Source organism: Chelmon rostratus, chromosome 1 (genome assembly GCF_017976325.1).
Source record: "Chelmon rostratus isolate fCheRos1 chromosome 1, fCheRos1.pri, whole genome shotgun sequence".
Taxonomy (NCBI): Eukaryota; Metazoa; Chordata; class Actinopteri; order Chaetodontiformes; family Chaetodontidae; genus Chelmon; species Chelmon rostratus.
The window spans coordinates 9,557,555-9,579,190 of record NC_055658.1 but is presented as its reverse complement, the minus strand read 5'-3'; the positions used below and the strand labels follow the sequence as shown (position 1 = coordinate 9,579,190).

At 42.7% G+C, this 21,636-nt stretch overlaps 1 protein-coding gene across 2 annotated transcripts in view; it reads right to left on the bottom strand.

Annotated features, from left to right (window-relative positions):
• Positions 1-21,636, bottom strand: part of LOC121627747 (MAM domain-containing glycosylphosphatidylinositol anchor protein 1) — a 171,467-nt gene that overhangs the window by 37,746 nt on the left and 112,085 nt on the right. For both annotated transcript variants that reach the window (XM_041966793.1, XM_041966784.1), the window contains 5 exons: positions 15,625-15,894; positions 13,259-13,588; positions 12,210-12,509; positions 6,378-6,644; positions 6,064-6,212 (listed from right to left, as the gene is read on the bottom strand). In XM_041966793.1, coding sequence (XP_041822727.1) covers positions 6,064-6,212; positions 6,378-6,644; positions 12,210-12,509; positions 13,259-13,588; positions 15,625-15,894 — 1,316 coding nt within the window. The remainder of the gene's footprint in view (positions 1-6,063; positions 6,213-6,377; positions 6,645-12,209; positions 12,510-13,258; positions 13,589-15,624; positions 15,895-21,636) is intronic.

Sequence of the window (21,636 nt, the reverse complement as noted above, 5' to 3'; positions counted from 1 at the left end):
TTACACACTGCTCATACAGCATATGCATAATTATGTGAAATACAGCAGCAAAGAGAAATGAAAAAGAAAAACTGCTCATGTAATATGCATAAAGTGTGTGTTAGCAAGAAAAGATGAGTTAATAATGCTGAGGAGTAAGAGCTTTAGAAGTAAGTTGAATGTGCTTTTGTGCGTAGGCAGCCTCCACATACACTCACAAACACATGCACAAACTTGTTTTGGTCCTTTTTGCAGTATGTGGGAGAAAAAATGAACTAGACTAGAAGTATGCATGCACACACACTCACACACACACACACCGACACTGTGCCGACCCAGAAACACACACTGGATCAATGAGGTGCTGAGGTGTGACTCGGAAAAATTCAGCTGCTCCCACTGCAGGTAAAAAAAAAATCTCTTTCTCCCTGCCTCGATCGCTGTCTGCCTCCCTCACTAGGTCAGTGGACATTGTGTGTGTGTGTGTGTGTGTGTGTGTGAGACTAAGTGACAGGAAAGGGACAGGAAGAAGAAAGATATACAGCGTGTCGAGAAAGGACCAACAGACGGAGACAGTCAAAGTGACTGGAGTGAGTGACTGACATATTTAAATAGGCAGAGAGGTGGCTGCTTGATAGACTGATACAAAGTCCGTACACCTCTCTTCACGTGTGTGCGTGTGACAGTGCGTTCGTGTGTGCACGTGTGTGTGTGTCTGTGCCACACGCTTTCAGGGATTTCAGCCAGACAGTGTTTTCAGCTATGTCTCCATCAGACTGTCAACAAAGAGACAACGAGACAAAGAATGTGTGAAAGAGGGTGAGAGCGAAGGAGCATCCATGAGAAAGAAACACAGACGCAAAGTGACGCGCAATATGTGTATGTGTGTGTGTGTGTGTGATTGACAGCGTGAGAGGAGGCGGCCTCTTCAAACACTATGGAGTGTGGGGTTAATCTTTCTATTATCCTCAATTAATGGACCTCTTTCATGACTGATCCAGTGATATTGGGTGTGTGTCTATAAGGAAGTCATCATGTGTGCATGTGTGAAATGTGTCTGTATCTGTGTTTGCACAGGCCTATGTGCTCTCTTTTTGCTGTTGGGTGTGAATATACGAGTATTCCTGCATAAATTATTCACATATTTGATTCAATGTACAACTCTAATTCATCCTGAATATTTTTAATTTCTCATATATATGATAATGGGGATGTGTGTTTGTGTGGAGAGTGTGCAGAAAGATCTGGAGCGTAGTTATGATCTGGAGCCAGGTCAGCTGCACAACTTCGATGATACAGAAGCTCCATCGCTGCAGGCAAAAGAGTGGTCGATACAGAGATGACGTGGAAAGATTTAGAGATGGGAGGAGAGAGGTGTGATGAGGCAGAAAAAAGCAATAAGGAAGGTACAATAAGGATGAAGAATACTAACTGAAGAAGCAGTGAAAAATTCGGGATTAAAAGAAACACCAACACATACGTATATTCTGGCACAGTGGTGCTCTCTGCAGTAAACGTGTGTGTACAGAATGATCACATTTTGCCAGACACAGGTTTTTTCATTATTTTACCTTTACCAGCATGCAGTGCAGGGTGCACCACACCCTGCACTGCATGCTGGTAGAAGACTTGGCCTTCTCTAAATTCTGCACACCGCCACACACACACAGACACACTGCCACACACACACACAGTTGGTGCGTTCATTACTAGCTAGCTTTCATTTGCACAGTTGGCACGCTGGCTGTTTGGGGCAAACCAACTGGGGCTGCACAAACAGTCCAGCTGTCTAATCTGGGTGAATGACACGAGGTGAAAACTGGCCTCTCTTTCTGCTGTGGTGGATGAAGTCTTCAGTTCCTTTACTTCAGTAAAAGTACGACCACCACACTAAAAATATGCTGTTACAAGTAACAGCAAGTAAAAGTGTGTAAGTTTAATCAGGAAAATATGCTTAAAGTATGAAAAATAGAAGTACTCAAAACAGAAAAATGCCTCTGTGACTGTTACACTATTCTAAATGACAGACTATTACTCATGTATTAATTAAAAAAGCAGGATTTCGCTGCTGTAGTTGCTTGAGGTGGAGCTCAACAATTTTGTTTAGGACTGCAACTCATGATTATTTTCATTGTGGAGCAGTTATTTCTTCCTTTAATCAATTGATTGTTGGGTTAGTACAAATGCCAAAAATAGTGCTAAATGCTGTCACAATTACCCTGAAGCCACAGTGACACCTTCACAATGCTTGTTCTGTTCTCAGAGACGGTCACCGAGTGCATTAACAGCTCAGTGAACATCAACTTCAAGTTTAATGACCACTTACTCACCTCTTTTTTTTTCTTTTTAATTATCACATGTCAAATGTATTTCCAGCTACTGCGCACTTCTGATCTTCAAGCCGCTGTCATTTTGTTTTTGAATGGATACGTTGAAGCTAACTTGCCCGAAGTTTTGACATTGTGAAGTTTTCTGTAGACGACAGCTTGTGTGGATTTCCTCTTCCCTGCGCACCATCTCTCTTGATATATGAGAACAAGTCTGCAGCTGGTTTTGGAGCAGAATTTTGACTGTCCTCAATCGAGTGAAAATGAATCCGGCATGATATTGACATGAAAGAGCACTGCGTTAATTGCAACTCTGATGGCAGACAACCTTGAAGCTTTGAAAAGTGTCTGAAATGAGCCACAAAAGGATTAGCAAATGTGTCTGTCTTGTTGCAAAAAGGAAAAATTATCACACATTAATTATCTCTCACGAATCAAAGGGCTAATTTAAGAAGCCCTCGAGGTGGAGTGGACAAAGCGGTGTAAGGGCAGCTTGAGGAAACAAGGGCATGTCAACTCGTTAATGCCTGCACAGGGAAATCCCCTGCAGAGTAAATGAACCTAAATTAAGATGTGCAAACAGGGATTTCACAGCCAGGCAGTCAGTCATGGAACAAATCATGCATGCCACAAACACAGGGCTGGACACAGCAATGAACTAGAGGCCATTCATATATACATACATAAAGGCACAAAGACTCATAAATATACACAAACCTGCATGAGAAACAGACAGCATCAAAGCGCAAAAGTGAAAGCAAAAGGACACAAACGTTAGCGTCGCATGCTCAGACCTACAGGGAAGAGCTCTGCTCCATATGAACTGATCTGAATCCTCTTTTATTCCCCTCTGTGTCTGCATGTCTCCCCCCGAGAGCCCAACATCATTTTGTGTTAAAAAGATAGACTGTCAAGGCGTTAAGAGGATGAGCTGGAGAAAGTGTTGCAGAAATAGATGGGTTGTGAAATTGAGATGGTATTACATTTGAATGTTCTCCTACTCTATTTAATAGTCGAGAGGACCAGTGAGATTTGCTGTTTTTCTTTAATTTGCATCTTATTTCTCTCTTTCGCACCCTTTCATTCACTTCTTTGCTCACTCGCACCATCTGCTTGCCCCCCCCCCCCCATCTCTTTTTTGTCGCTCTCTACTGCACACTAAAAAACATGCAGGTAAAAAGCCTCGAAATTAAATTAAACTTTAACAACATTTAAGACGTCCTAAACTGCCACTTAATGCAACTCATTATTTTAACACCGTCAGCATAACAACTCGCAGCGACTATTTATCAGCGCTCTTTCAGTCGCCACGGTTCACACAACATTAAATGCCATTAAGTCTGCACTTATAACACCCTACCTCAGAGCTGGAGAGGGGAAGTGAGAGAGAGAGGGAGAGAGGAGCACAAGTGGAAGCTAGGAGGACTGAGAGATGACAAAGAAACAGGAAGGAGTGGGGAAAAACAGGAGAGGTGCTGTGTGTGTGTCATGAGGATAAAGAAATAATGGGAGAAGGACAGAGGACAAAAGTAGAGAGAGCAAGAGAGAGGTAGTGCGAGAGTCTTCATAGAGCTGAAGCATGCAATCAAATGTGCATCTTAGGAAGGCCAGTGCTCATTATCTAGACTCTTACTTAATGAGGTAAGCTGCCAAGTCTTAAAGTAGGAGGGGAATTAGCTATTCATCCGCACAAAAGCAAGCTGGCAGACGCTGCACACCCTCTGTTTCAGTGTCTCACACACACACACACATACACACTCACGCATCCATACACGCACCAATCCCCAGCCAGTTGTGTATAATTCACTATTATCCTTCCTGTCTTTGACTCAAGGCCAGTAATCTATGAATAGATGTTTAAAAGAAAACAACAAGGTGCCTGAGGTTGCTCTCCTATTGTGGACAGAGGTTTTCAACTTCAGATCAGGGGCCCCGTGAGAGGTTCTCTAGAATGTTAGGAGGTTTGGTTGAGCTAAGAAATAAAGCAGATGAGTTTCTGGAGGACAGAAATCTCAAAATATAAAAATCAATTGGTCATTACTGACGTTGTATTTATTTGTAATGGAATAGCTAAATGTGCACTTGTGTCAAATAAAATGTACAGATAACATCTCCCTGAGCATATCTAGTTAGTTTCCTGGTTTAAAATCCACTAAAGCATAACGTAAGTGTTGAGGTTTAAGAGGTTATTCCAGTACGTGTGAAATTGATGTTTGTGACTGCAAGGATAATTTAACACCCCTCACAAGGCTGTGAAAATGAAGTCACTCCAATGCAAAGTCTATCATCTGCAGACAAGATAAAACATGAAAATACCATTAGAAGCAGCTGTCTCTGGACAGAGACGTTGGCAGTGGAGGCCTGGTCTAACAACATCAGATGTAAACACATTATTGTCTGGCTGGCACTCAAAGCTAAAATCTTGCTGTGACAGTGAAGAAAGTTGAAATGCTGGTCAGGCATTGTAACCTTAGTTCTGTGAGCACGGGCGCAGCCCTCTGATGGGCTATTTAGAGCTGCCCGCTCATCCTCACATCTCTGGACACCAGGATGTGGAAAATGAAGTCTTTGTTTGATAACACTGAGAGAGGTGAACTGACTATTGAAGGGGATGTGATGCTGTTAATGAAAAGGGTGGAACAAGAGATGAGATAATGTTAGAGGTGAAACGACTGAAGAATGGATGTCCTGAGGGCTGATTTTTACAAATCTGAGAATTTGCCTGTATTTATTTCTGATATTGACATGTTGACATTGACACTGACAGGTGACAATTGAACAAACAAAACTCAAACATCCAAGTGAAAATGAGATTTTAAGCATACAAAATAAAAGAAAATGCTGTGCAAAGATTCTGTCTTTGTTTTCTTTACTTACATCGCTGCATAATTAGAGTTTTGTTTGTGTTTGCTCTCTTTTTTATTCACTTTGTTTTATTGAAAGCATTTTGAGATGTGCTTGCTGCAAGAGAGCCCTGTTTACTGTGAACGGCAGAGAACAGTGTCTTCTTGGAAACAACAACTTCTCCATTCATGAGAACATGAAATCTGGGTAAGAATTACATAAGAATGATCTTGTTTTTGTTTTAAGAAACAAGGCTATTTTCCAGTAAAATTGGTAAAGAATCCCAAACTAAAAGCCTTGTAATGGAGAAGAGAAGAGAAGAGAAGAGAAGAGAAGAGAAGAGAAGAGAAGAGAAGAGAAGAGAAGAGGTGAGGTGAGGAGAGGAAGGAAGAGGAGGGGAGATGACGGGAGGGGAGAGGAGAGGAGAGGAGAGGTGAGGAGGGAAGAGTAGAGGAGAGGAGAGGAGAGGAGAGGAGAGGAGAGGAGAGGCAGTATTGTTGTAATTCAGTGCAGGTCTCTATTGATTAACTTCACATGCCTGACACTGCCCAAGCTCATGAAGACCCATGTTTATTTACCAAGCACACTTCACTACATGCAGACTTGTGCGTATGTGTGTTCCTGTCAATACAAGACATGAGCCTGTTCAGTCAGGGTGATACCAAACTTGCAAACAAAAGCGGGTGAGCACAGTTTGTCTTGGTTTCAGAAAGACTGGTCAATGTCAGTCTTTGAAGTATTTGATAAACAAAGTGAGTGAGTTCCAGTTTTTCGAGCCTTGTTCCTACCCTGTCCTCCAGATGCAAATACCAGAGCTAGTACACGGCATGTGTGTGTGCATGTTGTTTTGCTTTGAGCTGTGCATGTGTGTGTGTGTGTGTGTGCGTGTATTCTTTGTGCAGGAGTGCTTTACCTTTCGGATGTTAACCCAATAGCCTATGATACGGTCTGTGGCCTCAGGATCTTTCTGGGTCCACTGCAGGTTGTAGGAATAGTTGTTTCCTTTTAGGATTCGGACTGGGTTGGGTGTGTCAAAGTAGAACTCGGCATTGTAGGGTTGTGCTGTGGGAAGCGGGGGAGAGAGTGACAACGGAAAAATGACACTGCAGATAGTAGCTGCGCAATGTTTAATATGAATATAAGACGGATGAATGAACAGTGGATAGACAGTCGTAGCCTCTCTTCCACAAACAGCAACAAAGCCTTGCCTCATGTCCGTTCGCTCACCAGAGACATTAAATGTGCATGTTGACGTTCCGGCACTGTTGCTGACTCGGCACTCATAAGAGCCGTTGTTGGTGGGTTCCAGCTTGAACTTCAGCTCCGGCGTCTCCTTCAGGTCCGGCATGGGCATGCGGATGAAGTCGCCATTACGGAACCAGCGGATGTCCGTTAGGCGTGGCGGGTTTGACCGCAGGACCGTGCACCTCAGGGTCACCATCTGATAGTTCCTAGAGCGCACATCCTGGAAGACTGGGTCCAGTATGGGAGGATCTGCGGAGATGTAAGAACTGCGAGTTGTAGCCCATTTACAGCATTGTTAAATCTGCCACGACAATTACTATAAGGGTATGAGGTGCAGAAGCAAAATAAGCTGCAACAGTGTGTGTACATAGTGCCCATTAAATAATTCATTCATTCATTGCATTCTTCTTCTACTGCAGCCAATAAGCTAGTACTTCTGCACACTGATATCAGCCTTCTCTTCTCTTTAAATTAAATGTAGTTTAATAAATCTTCACATCAGACAATAATTAGTAGCATTCACGTTATTACTGAGTAGAGATTATGTCAAAAACAGATTATTTTTGTATGTTTTGCTAAACAGTGAATTAATATAGCACATGTTGTGTTTTATCCATGATGATGATGCCAGTGCAGAGACATGTGTGAGGCACCCAGGATCAGTTTTCTGTCGTCCTCCTTCAGTACTGGACAGATAGAATCATTTCTAAATCTCTGGATTTTTGGTTTCAGCACATTATCCACTTTTATACTTCTGAATGACTATACCTTTTTTCACATGCTCACGTACACCGACTGTACAACATATTAGGGACACTTACTTTGCGATTAAGCATAATGATGAGGTGAATCCATGTAAAACCCATTACGCCTAATCGCTTTCCAATTTTAAAATTCATTTCCATCATAAAGGAGGAGATGGCGATAACTGAAGCAGAAAAGTTTGAGAGGGAATTTTAAGCTCAGAGATGTGGACAATGCAGAATGTGCTGCAGCGGTGCACATACATCAACGTCATCCACGTCTCATTTTCTCTGCTGAGTCATCTTTTTGTTCTCTGCCGCGTAGATTTCATCACAGCATCAGAAAACATTAGTTTTGACAAATCATCCGACACAAAGCAACTGTTATTGCCACGGGGGATCAGGCACTACTGCGAGGCCCAATCCCATCCCCGCTGCTAACCTATCCTAACCAGCTGTAATTAACCTGTCAGTAGCGATGTGCGGCTCTGAGGTTAATGACTGACTAGCTGCTGTTGCCCTGGGGTCAGCCAAGACACAACACAGCCAAATGACTCTCCAACAAATCACCAGTCAGCTAGTTCGCCTCTGTCTAATCATGTAGATAATTGACAAGATGCTAATAATGGTATTGTTATACTAATGGTGATGAGATCTGGTGTTAAGGCCCCCAGAGGTGAGGCAGCATGACTAGAGTCCCTTATGAATCAAGTTTATCAGACACAGATGTGTAATTACAGTCTAAATGATGTTATGCTTGTAATTTAGGCAGACCGTGGATGAGCTACACTGAGCAGGAGAGACAAAGACAGACAGAAAGATAACATGAGAATCAGGGACTGAAACTGAGAGAGATGCACTTGTTGTGCTCTTCATTGCATTTAAATGACATAAAAGGTGCCTTAAAAATAAAGTCTGATTGATTGGAACTCATTTTCATTGTTGGGAGACCGCCGCAACATGGTTTACACATTTTTACATAGTTAATGCTATACTCCTTTTTTTTCTTTTTTTTTAGTATAGGCACAGACATACACAGCCAAACCAAATCCACAGTTTACCATTCTGTGCTTGCACTCCAGTCAGAGAAACATGAGTAAGCACCTGCATGCTAAGAAGACTGTAAGCCACCATAACATTTAACTTCTCGGCTATGTGTTGCCTGTTTCTTTTTATTCTGTCCTCCCAGCAGGCACATGCAACATACATACAGCTCCCCACTGTCTTATATAGAATCTAAATTGGCATTCGCTGCTGGGTGTGTTTTGACCTCTTGAAATGACTGTGTAACCCACACTTCCTGAGGGATGGCTGAGCTGTCAAAGGTCAGAGTGTAATCCTATGGACTGATTAGTGTACGGTCACATACCCTGCTCCTGCTTATAGACACACGTGTGCATACTGATGGCTATCTGACTTTGGAATCAGGTGGCAAGGGTAAAAAAAAACAAACTGTGGAGCGACGGCGAGCGATGAAGAGAGGAGGGAGGGAAAGAGGAGGAGGTGCGTTGTGAGCAGGTTTGTGATCAGTTTATAAATCATTCTATCCCCAGAAGCATTAGGTTATTACAATCCCTTACCTGCCCTTTCCTTACTTGGCCATTTCAACAATTATGTAAGTTTCTTAACAGTAGGTGTCACTTTTGCACGCCTTGGGGTTGCTTCAACTTCTAATCCAACTTTTCAAATTCTCTGGAGCTTCGTTTTTGCATTTCTTTGCTCCTCATTCAGGACTCACAGAGCCACAATGCAATGCTTCATCGTCAGAAGACCATAATCCATGTAAGCACGCCATCGCTATCTGTCTTATTGAATGCAAAATGGATCCCATCCGGGAATGCAACACTGACCAAGCCAAACATTTACATTACACAAAGAGAAAATCAATTTACATGAGACTGAGAGCGACGGGGGGGTAGGTGAGAGGGGAGTAAGGTGGGACGAAGGGAGAGAGAAACAGCTCTTAAAGGAGAAGACAATGAAGAAGACAAATGACAGGGAAAGTGTGGTGTGAAAGTGAGAGAAGTCCATGATTGAGTATGGGAGCTGGGGAGAGAATGAGAGAATGCAGGATGCAGAAAGGGAATGACAAGACAGAGAGAGGTCCCCTCTCATGGCCAGCAGCTAGCTGATTGATGATGATGAGAATGGCAATGAGGAAGAACAGCCACCTCTCACGGAGGGAAAGTGGGCAAGTAAAGAAGGGATACAAGGCGAATAGAGGAAGTGGGAGAGGCTGGAGTGGCGAGAATCTGCGTATCCACTTAATTATACCTGCCATAAAAAATGATGGCATCCTTTCCTCGCATCGATCAACAGGGCTGAGTGGAAGGAGGCGAAACAAGCCTGATAAAGTAAACAAATGAAGTAAAATGGGAGCAGGGCGCGAAGAAGAGAGCATGGATCTGTTTGTCCACAGTTGGCTGTAGCTAAGCAGTAATATCGCCTCTTTTATAGTGTTCCTCTATCTGCCCGCCTGTGCCTTTCTTTTTCATCTTTCTTATGTCCTAATCATTCAAATCTTATCTCAACAGCTCGCCATGCCCTTTCTCCACCATCTCTAACCCTGCTTTCCTGTTTGAAGCTCCCTCTCTCTCTCTCTCTTTCTCTCTCTCTCTCTCTCGGCCCTGCTCATGTATCTGTGTCATCTCTCTGTTTCTTTCCCTGTCCAGAGTGGGGTGGCCACCTGGTCCATTAATCAGACTTGGCCAGTGTGGACAGCAGAGCTCACAGAGTTTTGCCCTTCCGCCCCGCCTGCATTAGCAAGCCCTGTAAATCCTTCTTGAAGAGAGGAGAGGAGAGGAGAGGAGAGGAGAGGAGAAGAGAGGAGAGGAAACTGATTTGGGTGTGTTTTTATCAAGTATGTCAGAATGGGAAATTGGTCCTACCGGAACCATTATTCTCAGACCAACAAATAGTTGGTTCCATTTTCCAGTTTAACTTTTTTTCTTTGAAATTCAATAAAAGCTTATAGTGGCTGATTTTTTCCAGGATGTACTTTTAATTGCTCTATCCACGGATATAAACCGGTCTCTCTCTTGCAGTTTTGCTTGACCTGGCAACAAGTAAATGCAGCTAATATAGGAAGAAACAGATAAATTGGGTTTCTGTCAGAAATCTGATAAAATGCATCAGTCCTACGGCTAAAAGTAGGATCGAAACACCAGTCGATCAGAGAATTTAGGTTCAAGATGGACACTATTCTAAACTGCTTGATAAATGCAGACCTCTTTCATTTTTCCTCTCTTTTGGAGCCGTTTGTGCTTTCATGTGCTTCAGATGCACCGTTCTTGTTTTTTATATCCTCATGTTTTTCTAATATTTTGTACATTTCATCACTTTAATTAATAGTAGCCTTTTTAACTTGACCGTGTACACAGGGCACACTGGGAGTGTGCTAGGGGGCTGAACTGAATACTGATTTCTTGTTAACATAAATTCACTGGATTAAAACAAGCACTTGATGATACACTGTTGTGCAAGTCTCATCCAAAACAGTACATTACTGACTCATCTGTTAACACTTTAAACTTTAACTTTTGTTTTTTTACTAAATTATTAAACACTATGGATGCACAGAAAACAGCACAATAGATGTCTTTAATTTCAGAACTTATGACGCCTCTTGGATGAGTGCCATAACAACTTTAATACTGGATTTTGGGCTCTTCAATTGTTCATATGCTTGTGGTGTCATGGAGAAGCTCAGACTCAACCAGCTAGCCTCTGTAAGGATTATTTTCCATAAATTATTGCTTGATTTCACCACCTGGTTCCAATACGCTACAAGAATAAGAACACCATCACTCGAGGAAATTCAGCAGGGGACCCCGTGTTGTTGTGGTGTGCTGATTTTGGCCACCAGGTGTGCCAACATTGTATGTGTAACCTCCTGCCACACATACATACTTTTTTCCTTGGAAGCAAAGGCAAAGGGATTTTGTTAAAAAAAAAAATAATACAAGGAAAAGTGATGGAAAGTTAGAAAAGTGCTCAAAACACCCAAACCAGCTCTGGGTGACAAATGATTTTGAACGGTTTGATGAAGCATGAATAAGGATGCCTAAAGTGTTGTTTCCAGAAAAATCTGAATCAAATTTGTATTTCACATTACTCCACCTGTTCAGTTTCAGCAGCGCCCAGGCAGATGAGCTAGAGTCAGAAGTGCCGTTGCTCGGCACAATTCAAGCATAGCAGAAGTAAGTAAAAGTAGGCAACCTCATGGGAGGGGAGAAGGTATTGAAATTATGTGTTACTTTAGCAAGCCAGACTCTATTCCGTTCTCAAAGTACATCCTCTGGGAGTTTCATAATGACAGACCCCACCGGAGTCTCACAAAGGGGAAGGGGTAGGTTTAGTGAAAACAGCCTTTAAGCTGTAGAGGCGTGTCCTCCTTTCCTTTCAGCCTCCCTTTTTACACTCTGTACATTACCATACATCTCCCTATCTGTCTTTAGGGTACAATGTTTTGTGCAAAGTGTGAAGATCATGCCATTGTTGAGGATGGGGAAAAGAGTGCAGTTTTTAAATGGATCTCTGATATTACCATAGCAACAAAGATAGACTTTTTATGGCCGGTGGAGGTCTACACAAAGGTACCATTATGTACCTGTTATACTTTCATCGAGCATGATGCCGACCAAACATTTTCTCTCACTGGTGGTACCATTGTTGCTGTTAAAAACCTGTACCTGCTATAATCTTTACACTTTAATACTTCATTTTACATGTCGCTACTGCATTTATTCTAGTTGTGAGGTTCTGTGTTTCAGTTTTATGTTACTTTTGTTTTATTTTCATATATAATGCATTTTTCTTTGTACTGCTGAGATTATCACTACTATTACTGTTTGCTGCTAACGGTGCCCTGGGATCATTAAAGTTTTATATTATCCTGTCTGATGTTAGTGGTAGACAAGCTGCAGCAATAATAGTATTTGAAAGTAGTCATAACCAGTCTGGACTTATTCACACCAAACTGCACCACAAGAGATGGCATAAGTCCTCTGAACGAGGAACCTGTCCTTCCGCTGTAGTGAGGTTGGGTGAACATGATCTGATCCACACTTACACTGCACATTGAGTTGAACCTGTGCCTCCCTGCGTTTGATGTTGAGGCCATTGTATGGAGCAGTCTGGCACCGGTACAGCCCCATCATGTCCCGGCTGACGTTCTTTAGCCTCAAGCGGCCATCAGGCGTCTCCACCATAGTCTTTCCTGCTGGCATTAGCAGGTCCTTTTCTGTCCGTGACCACAGTATAGGTGGACGTGGCTTGCCGTCTACCACCAAGCACACCAGGTCCACGTTACCTCCCTCTCGCACACTGACCACCTGACCCCCTGGTGGAACCGACAGCACTGGAGGAGAGACTGGAGGAGGAGGCAAGGGCCTTGAGTTTTATTCTCTTACTTCTACATGAATTGAAATTTACATAAATAATGTACTTCAAAAGAACAACTTTTCTTTACAATTATGCAAACTGCTGCAATAAAGGAAAATATGTTCATAGAAGTTTCATAAATATAGTAGCTTCACAAAAAAGCCAAAGTAAAATCTGACACTTGATACTGTCTTCATAGTATTTAAATAATTTCATACTATTATTAAAATTCAAATACAGTCATACATACAGTAAAATAAGGGAAAAACCTTGAGAAACGTCTTTTGAGATATTTGGTTTCACTGTCACCTTTCTAAATTGTAAAGGTAATTTAATAAATGCTTCAGTGCAGAAGACAAGAAGAATGGAAAGGAAGTCTGTTGTGATATAACAAGTCAGGAGGTTGAGATGACTTAAAAAATTACAGATGGTGTGAACAGAGCAAATGAATAACAGAGACAGACGGAGAATAAAAAGGTATAAAAGAAAGTGACATTTACAAGGCAAATTCTATTGGACAATCTCAGAGTTTCACTGCCACACAGGAACGTTAAAAATGAGTGCTCCGTATCAAGCGCTAAAATCATGGTTAACCATAGATGATGAGCACACACACACACACATGCACACGGTTATGCACCACTATAATTCTCAAATTCTCTGTGTGGCAGCAACCAAGCAACGAGGGGGTGAGTTGCATAAAGTAAAAGATAGTTACAGAAAATACTGGAACCTCACCGCTGTTCTGAGAGATGTTCACATCCACACGGAGCTCCAGCACCCTGCTCCCTGGGAAGTTCGCCACACAGCTGTAGGTAGCCAAGTCTCTGAACTTCATGTCTACGATCTCCAGGCTGCTGGTGCCCGGCGCCATGTCCGGGTCACTGCGCAGCAGGATCAGGCTGTCCGAGTTGAAGACAGGCGCGCCGTTCTTGTACCAGGTGTAGTTGACCTTGTCCTGTGGGGTGGCGTCGACGTGGCATGACAGCTTGAGGTCCCGACCCATTTGGATGGTCTCGCTGTCCTTGTTGGAGTCAGGTGTAATCTGGAAGGTCAGGTTGCTCATTGCTGTGTGAGATGGTAGTGGGGTGAAGAGGAGGAGAGAAGAATGGGTTAAATAGATGATGCAGCAGCAGAGATAGACTGTGGAAAATACCCATATGGCTTTAAAGCAATTCAGAAAGAAAAAAAAACAGCACTTTGTTACATAGTATGTATAACTTACTTAAACACTAGCTATTTACTTCATTCCCTCACTCAGAAATTCACATTCAGTAGGTTCTGCAAGGGGTAGCTGCTAGCTGTTGAGTAGCTATTATTTGTATATAGTGAGACTATTACTATGAAGAAAAAAGCACCGATACATGAATTTGCAAAATGTGTGAACAAGTGTACAAAAAGGGTAATAATCAAAAAAAGGAGAAGCCAGGATTAACAGATAAAAAAGCATCTTGCCTACTTCTTCATACACAAATGAACTGGTGACAAACTCTACTGCCAGTGAGAACTGATTATTTCATGGGTTTATCAGTCTCTTACCTGCTACATATCCTTTGTTTTATTTTGAAAGTCTACCTTGGGAGCACATATTTATGTATGTCATGCCAATAAAAGTTTGTTAAGATTAGTTGAATATAAATGAAATTTAAATTTGACAAAAGAAATTGAAAACAGGTTTGAGGGATGACATCAAAAGGACAGAACTGCCACAGAAGTGTGGGTGAGGGAGAAGGAGAGAGTGAAAAGGCAATTAAAGTGAAAATAAAGTGGATGGAGGAGGGGGAAGATGGCTAATGCAGGACGGTAGATGAGTTTGCAACATTGTGTGCGAGGCATAAGAAGGGGGCAGAATGACAAAAAGACACCAAAAGGAAAAAGGAAATTGAAGAAGAAAGAAAGAAAGACACAGAGAGGAAGAAGCAAATTGTGAAGGAGGGGGAGACAAAAGGAGCGAGATTGAGAATAAAATAACACTGGGCTAAAGTGGAGGGGGGGAACAAAATCAAGGACAAAGAGTAACTCTCACACTGTCACATTTAATTTTCAGTTTCAAAGGCTGCGTTTCCCCAACAGATTTCCATGTTGAATACAAAACAGCTCTCTGTTTCCCCACTAAGGCAAGAGACTTAGTGGGGAAACAGAGTCTCTCGAGGAGGAGAGTGAGGTGGAGAGGAGGGCTTGATTTAAACTCCTCTCCACCCTGTTAACAAGATGCTTGGGTGGAGCTGTGGATGTGAAGCAAGACCATATGGTTAACATGATCCTGCAACTTCACCTGGTTAGAGTGGAGACAATGTTGTGTGTGTGTGTGTGTGTGTGCTGAAGCCTCCGGCTGTGTGCATCCATGTGCGTGTGCAAACCGTGTCCCCTGTACTCACTGTGTGTGTGTGTGTGTGTGTGTGTGTGTGTGTGTGTGTGTGTGTCTCATTCGCCGTCTTGCCACCTGTGCTGGAGCGACGATGCGTTCATGCCCATTACGCTAACAGGAGAAACCCATCCAGCATACGTTCTCTACTGTGTTAACTAACAGAAAAGACTGTCACTAATTGCTTCCACTCCAGTCTAACTAATTGGAATGAATAAAGATGATTAAAGGGGCTAAAAATAGCCGGAGGGGAGGGAGAACGGAAGGCTTTGGTTTTAACGGCAGGGGAATTAGAAAAAGGGCGATACTTAACCCGCCTATTCTGACAAGATTCACATCAGCTCTCCGTAATGATGGATCAACTGCCCGCATGTTGCACACGGCACAGACACATATAGTACATGCACACATGAATATATTTGCACACTAAAGCCAGCAAGGACTGGACAGATGGCACTTCTGAAATGAAAACCAGGGTATGTTCAAATGCACGTAATCAAATATTTTCAAGAATACTGAGCTATTTATCAGGTGTGTGTGTGTGTGTGTGTGTGTGTGTGTGTGTGTGTGTGTGTGAATCAACAATTACATAGCTGGTAAATTAGGGACCTAAGTTGTTGGTGGATGAGCGCAGCATAAATTATGTCAAGTGCGAAGCAAGCATTTTATATCCACCCAAAAAAATTGTACACACACACAAATACACAGACACACACACACACACACACACAGTACTTACTCCTGACAACGAGATTGACGTTCTTGCGAGCAGGGTTTCCCACATTGTTGACAGCCGTGCAGTTGTAGAAGCCCGCGTCGGCCGGTGTGACGGCCCGCAAAATCAGCGTTGGCCCTCGCACTTGGGCGCTGAGGGGGAGGGGGCCGGGGTAACGAGACCACTTCACAGTGGGGAAGGGGAAACCTGCGGTGACCTCACAGGTTAAGAGCACATCCTGCCCGGGATCCACCACCACCGTGTCGTTCACCGACAGCCGGATCATTGGGGGAGCTGGGAGGGGGAGACACGGGGGAGGGAGAGACAAGACGAGGATTAAATCACTTTCTCTCTTGCTACATTGAGCAGAGTGATGTTGTTTTTCTTTGCAACTGCTGTAAAAGATTGGCGGCTTGCAGATTTTGACACCTACGGTTGTCGTAGGTGATGTTAACTGTGTCTCTGCTCCTGTAATATGTCAATTCAAATGCAGGTTTCCCAGCGGGGTTGCACGATGGTTACAGGATTCTGCATGTAAATGATGACATTATTCAAAAGTGAGAATGGGTATGTGCTATATTTGTGTGTGCTTGTGTGTGTGTTAATACCTGGGTGTGCGTGCGTGTAATATGCATGTAACATAATCTTATTAAGGAAATAAACTCATTGAATGTGATGTTCCGCATCTTACATGCAAATTTTTATACATCAGTGGTTTGGCTGCCAGGTCTTTAAACATCACAGCTTCAGGTTCTCTAATGTAAAAGCATTCACTGTACCTGGTGTCCAACTCAATCCTTGCATTAGTGGCCAAAGTAAAAATCAGGAATACGGTGGTACTCGAGGACCGGACACATAGTGGTATAAACGCATCCTGAGCAGCAATGAACTCCCAGATGCTCAGAACAACTTATGGATATTTCAAAGCAGGGAATTGGAGCTGTCTATGGAAGATTACTGCTTCTTTGTTTAAGTCCCAAAACACACAGGCAAGACCTGACCCCCAACCAATCAGCATACAGCAGCTGTTTATAAGTTTCTTCGGACTGCAAATATGATGAAGTGGAGGGATAAGTGCAAATATGTGCCTGAGTGCATGTTTTCTCATAGTGTGTGTGCATGTGTGCGTTTGTGTGTGTGTGTGTGTGTGTGGCTAGTTATTGTGAACCATTCATGTAAGAGTGTTTGAATTTCCAGCCTTTTCTCAGTTGACGGTAATCAGTAAAGCAAAGGCAGTTTAAGTCCCTGTTCCCCTGCCGTCAGATCACTCATATCCTGGCCGAGTCGTTTCCCTGTGCGTCATTTTCCAATGACTGACCTACCAGGAAAAGTACAGGATGACCCAAAATGCAACTGCAGAGGGGAAAAAAAAAATCCTGTTGCCAGACCAGACAGAGATCGATTGGACTCCAGCACTTTCAAAATATGAAAAAAGGGAGAGCAGTGGGAGCGTCGCTGCACACACACACACACACACACACACACACACACACACACACACACACACACACACATGCACTCTACCTGGTACAGCACTGAACAACTGACGAGGAGGGAGAGAATAAAAGACACAACTAAAGCGGAAGAGCGGAAAAGGGCCAAAAGAAAAAAAAGGACATTAATCATCTAAGAGGAGGTTTGGAGAGAGGTAGGAAAGAAAAACTCCCACAGTGATACCAGCATGTACACGCGCACAAACACACACACACACACACACACATACACACACACACAATGATAACCAGAAAGGACGCAGGGAGTTTTAAGTTTTTAGGTTTCCTGTAAACAGTCACCAGGAGCTGATGGAGTTGTCAGGAAACAACAGTTAAGAAATACCAGGCGTGCCAGCTGATGGGTCAGTTGCATCATTTAGGCCGATGATGGTCTTTCATGTCCGTGGAAGTACTTTTTCACTTCCTGAATGAAATTCTGCAGTGTGGAGGCTTGTGCATACATATTACCCGTCCAGTGTGAATGAGTCTGGGCAGAGTTTAATTCTTCTGGCCATAAATGCAGTCGTGTCGAGTTCGTCAGGCTCTCTCTCAGCAGGTAAATGTCCCTGGTGGCTGTGTGCAGAACTGTGGCTGCTGTGAGCGGCGTTCTCCAGCTCGGCGTGCAGCACTCGCGTCAAATGATGTGCTAGCTCTGTGATTTATTGAATGATAAGTGTAACGAGTGGGTATGAGGTATTTTACAGTTCCAAATTGGCAATAAAATGAGAAATTGTGCGCTCAGCAAACAAGCGTCCTAGCTGTTGTGCTAAAATAAACGTCGATCATTCCTCCACCTAACACAGCACACACACAATGAGCTGCTTAGCTTGGCAGTTTCCTCATTGTCAGGCTGAGTTCACGTATATGGAAAGTTACACCATGACCAAGCAAAAATATCTCAAGACATTTGTAGTGGCCGCTTGACGATTAATGGTCCAATTTTTGTACTGAGATCGAATCAAATGAACGTGTGTAATGAGAGAGGTGTTTTTCGCTGATAAAACCATTATATGTTAGGCCTTCTTGTGCAGCATTAGACCCCAATTCAGCAGCTAAAGCTCCAGGTGTTGGTGAAAGCCAAACAGAGCCAGCTTAAGTGAGAGCAAAAGTTGGACTTGCATCAGTCAGGTGGCCAGACCCACAAACACTGCTGTGATATTGCTGCTAATGTTTTTCAGGACGTGTAAGTAGGTAATTTATAAGGTGATTATTAGTTGTTCTTCTCTCTAGTGGCCAACAATCACCCACTGCAGCAGGTCCAGTTTGTCAGAACAAGAAAACTAAGTTTTATATGGAGCATTAAACAGGGTTTCCCTACAGCCTAATGATGGTGAAAACGCTGCTTCATGTGATTACACTTTCTAGTTCGATGTAAAACTGAGCACTTTTCAAAGCAGTCAAAATGCTCCACATCACGTACAGTAGGTGGCAATCCCATCTGCAACATCTTGTAACAGGTTTTTGCATATCTTGCCACAGGGCTTAAATGGGGTGACAGGAGGGTAATATTCAGATAAAATGAGCTCGTGACCAAAATGTCACCTGTTTAAATCCCTCGAGTGAGTAGAAAAATCTTTTTGGTGGAGCAGTATAGAAAGGTTTCTCCCTCCCTCATCGGCTACAATAAAAACACCCAACGGCGAAACAGTCGAGCCCCAATTCTCAACTGGAGCTGCTTTACTAGTGACGAGTTGCTAATCTGTGGTTGTGCTGTTGAGCTCTCTGCTGCAGATTTGTGTATATGTGTTTAACTTTAAATCTCTCTGAAAGTAAAGTTAAAGCAGTAAAAAAGAAAAAAAAAACAAGGTCATTACATTCTGTTTAAAATGTGCTCACATATCGCCCACTTGGAAATATTATGAATGAATATTATTATATTCTCTATTAAGCTCCACGATGATTCTTGTTTTTATGTAGCATAACATTCCATTAGGAGGAACGCGCTGCGGGTTCAGTGCTCCCCCTACAGGACGGGAGGACTTCCATTGTGCTGACTGGAGCAGCGTTTTTCTGTTGCATTTGCTTTCAGAGGTTGTTGTTTTAGACATATTGTTTATTTATTTGCAGTGTGTTTGCTGCTTATGTACTTCTGCAGCATTCTGCAGCACATTTTCCATTTGAGTTTTTGAATTGGCATCGTCTCTGAAACTGCAGCACATTGCTCCTGATGGAAATGTTTTTGGCCGCTGCAGTGTGATTGCCCTTGTCGTCCACCGCACACTTCAGAGATAAAAGCGAACAAAGAACTTGTTGCAAAGTTTTCTCCCAATTATTCTTTATATTAATCCATTTGCTTCATATATGCTCCTTATATGGAAAACATCTGTTATCTGGCACGAATACTAAAGAATACACCACACACACACACACACACACACACACACACACACAAGAGCTGGAGCTGCAGTGGTAAACACCTGCTTTATTTGCCAATGTGAATTCATTCCAATTCAATGAATGAAGGAAGATGAAAGAGGCTTACATTCTCTAATAGGTTTAGATGCTTGCAAGAAAATAAGCAAATCCAACCTCAGAACCAGGTGAGCCTACGGCAAGTAAAGAATCATTTACTGTGTGCAGTCTGTCATCGGGGCCTGTAAGTCTACCATTAGCCCATAATAGTGCCTGGGAAAATAAAAGGGTGTTGACAATTGTTGTTGTACACTTCCATGTCATCTCTTAGGTAAGAAAGAACATGGAGACTTGATGTGGTAATGAGGTCTACAACTCATGTTTACCTAATGTAGAACCTTGTATGACCACATCATCCTGTAAAGTACATTATTCAAAACTTCTGTAAAATTGAAAAACGATCAAATTACTGATGTCCATTTTAACATTCATTTCTCAAGTCACGTACTGCATTAACATGTATTCAAATTAGCTATAAAACACTGGTTATCAAGCTAATGAAATGTCCAGAGGGGTTAGTAAATATATTTTCATAGAAATGAAAATCCACTGAATGTAATCAAATGGACTTAGAATTGCAATTTCATTCTCACTATTGAGCCATTAAGATGATGATACATAATGAATAAATGCATTTTTTACCACTGTGGTTCCCTTGAGCAAGACATTTAAGCCCCATACTGGATTTGTGAGTTGCTCACATCACACTGGTTGTACTGGGCAGCTTGCAGATGTGAATGTGTCTCAGTCCGGAGCGGGCTGAGTAATTTGTGCTCAATAAACCCACCTCAGATTATTAAAAGATTAAAAAAGCCTGTGATGTCATGCATTATTCAAGCATGGATGTGCATTCTGTGAGAAAGTGTTACCATTTTGTGTTGACATTTGTTTACCATGAAGCATCCTGTGCTGTTGAACCGTCTGAGAAAGCATTCTTGAGGTTTTAAATATTAATATTTGAGCATTTTGAAGGAGCATACTCCGGCAGGGCTAATTTAAATGGGCTCTAGAGGACGAGAAGGAGGAGAATCCAGGCTTTTATCGACCTGAGAGAGTTAATCCTCAGTGAAAGACCGACCCCACAGAGTACAGGAAGCGATTCATTCCTCTAATAGACTTTATGCAGTACATCCTCTCATCTAATCTCTTTTTTAACAGATTGCAATCGCCGTAATGAAAGAGGTGCACGGGGGCTCGATGAAGTAGTTTACAGATGCATGTTGCTGCTAATGCAAGATTGCGCACAACACTGTGCACGCCCACAGACAGGCTTGTACTCTCTAAATGGGTGACAAAAATGTGCATGCAAAAACACACACTAATGGGATCTATCTTTAGCTTACCTCCCTGGTGATGGCTCTCAAGCTGACAAGAAATTCCACTGGTGTAACAACTGCAATCAGCACATAAATAGCACTGTCCACTTCCATTGTATCAAATCACAACGCTGCGAAAGTAAAACCCTGTAGGCCTCAAGAGCTTTCTAAGTGTTAAAATGAACCTCAAAGGAAGCTGTTTTGCTTCCGTCTTTGTTTGTAATATATAGTAAAGTATCAGGTCAGCTGGGGACGTATCGTAGCAAAGCCCTGTATGTTATCATAATTGATTACACTGGCATTTTAAGGTCCAATTCTAAAGTATAGTGCGCATGCTGCTCGTTTGCTTTTCCTCTGAGTGCACTCAAGTCCTGCACGAATTTAAAAGATGTGCAAGTCGGCTTAACTGGAGGCTCTAAATTAGCTATAGGGGAATGTTAGTATAAACAAACAAATATTATTATTTTATAACAAAATGAAACACCCAGGAACAGTTAAGGCTAAATGTACAGTGGAGAGAAAGTATGAGAAGAAGAAAAAACTATGAGAGAACGCTATATGTGAAGCGAGGGGTGGGGTGGGGATGGAGGATTTGAGAATTATAGCTTCAATTTCCTGGGGATGCGTGGGTGACGGTAACGGTGGGATCAGCCAGAGCTCTTCCCAAAGTAATGGGATTTATGTGCAGCGCAGAGGTTTACAACCAGGTAACAAATGCCTCTCTCTTCCACGCTCACACTTTCTCACTCCCCCAGCCCCTTTTCCCTCCGTCGGTTTGTCACCTCTGTATCTTCAGTGTCTGTGTCAATACCTTC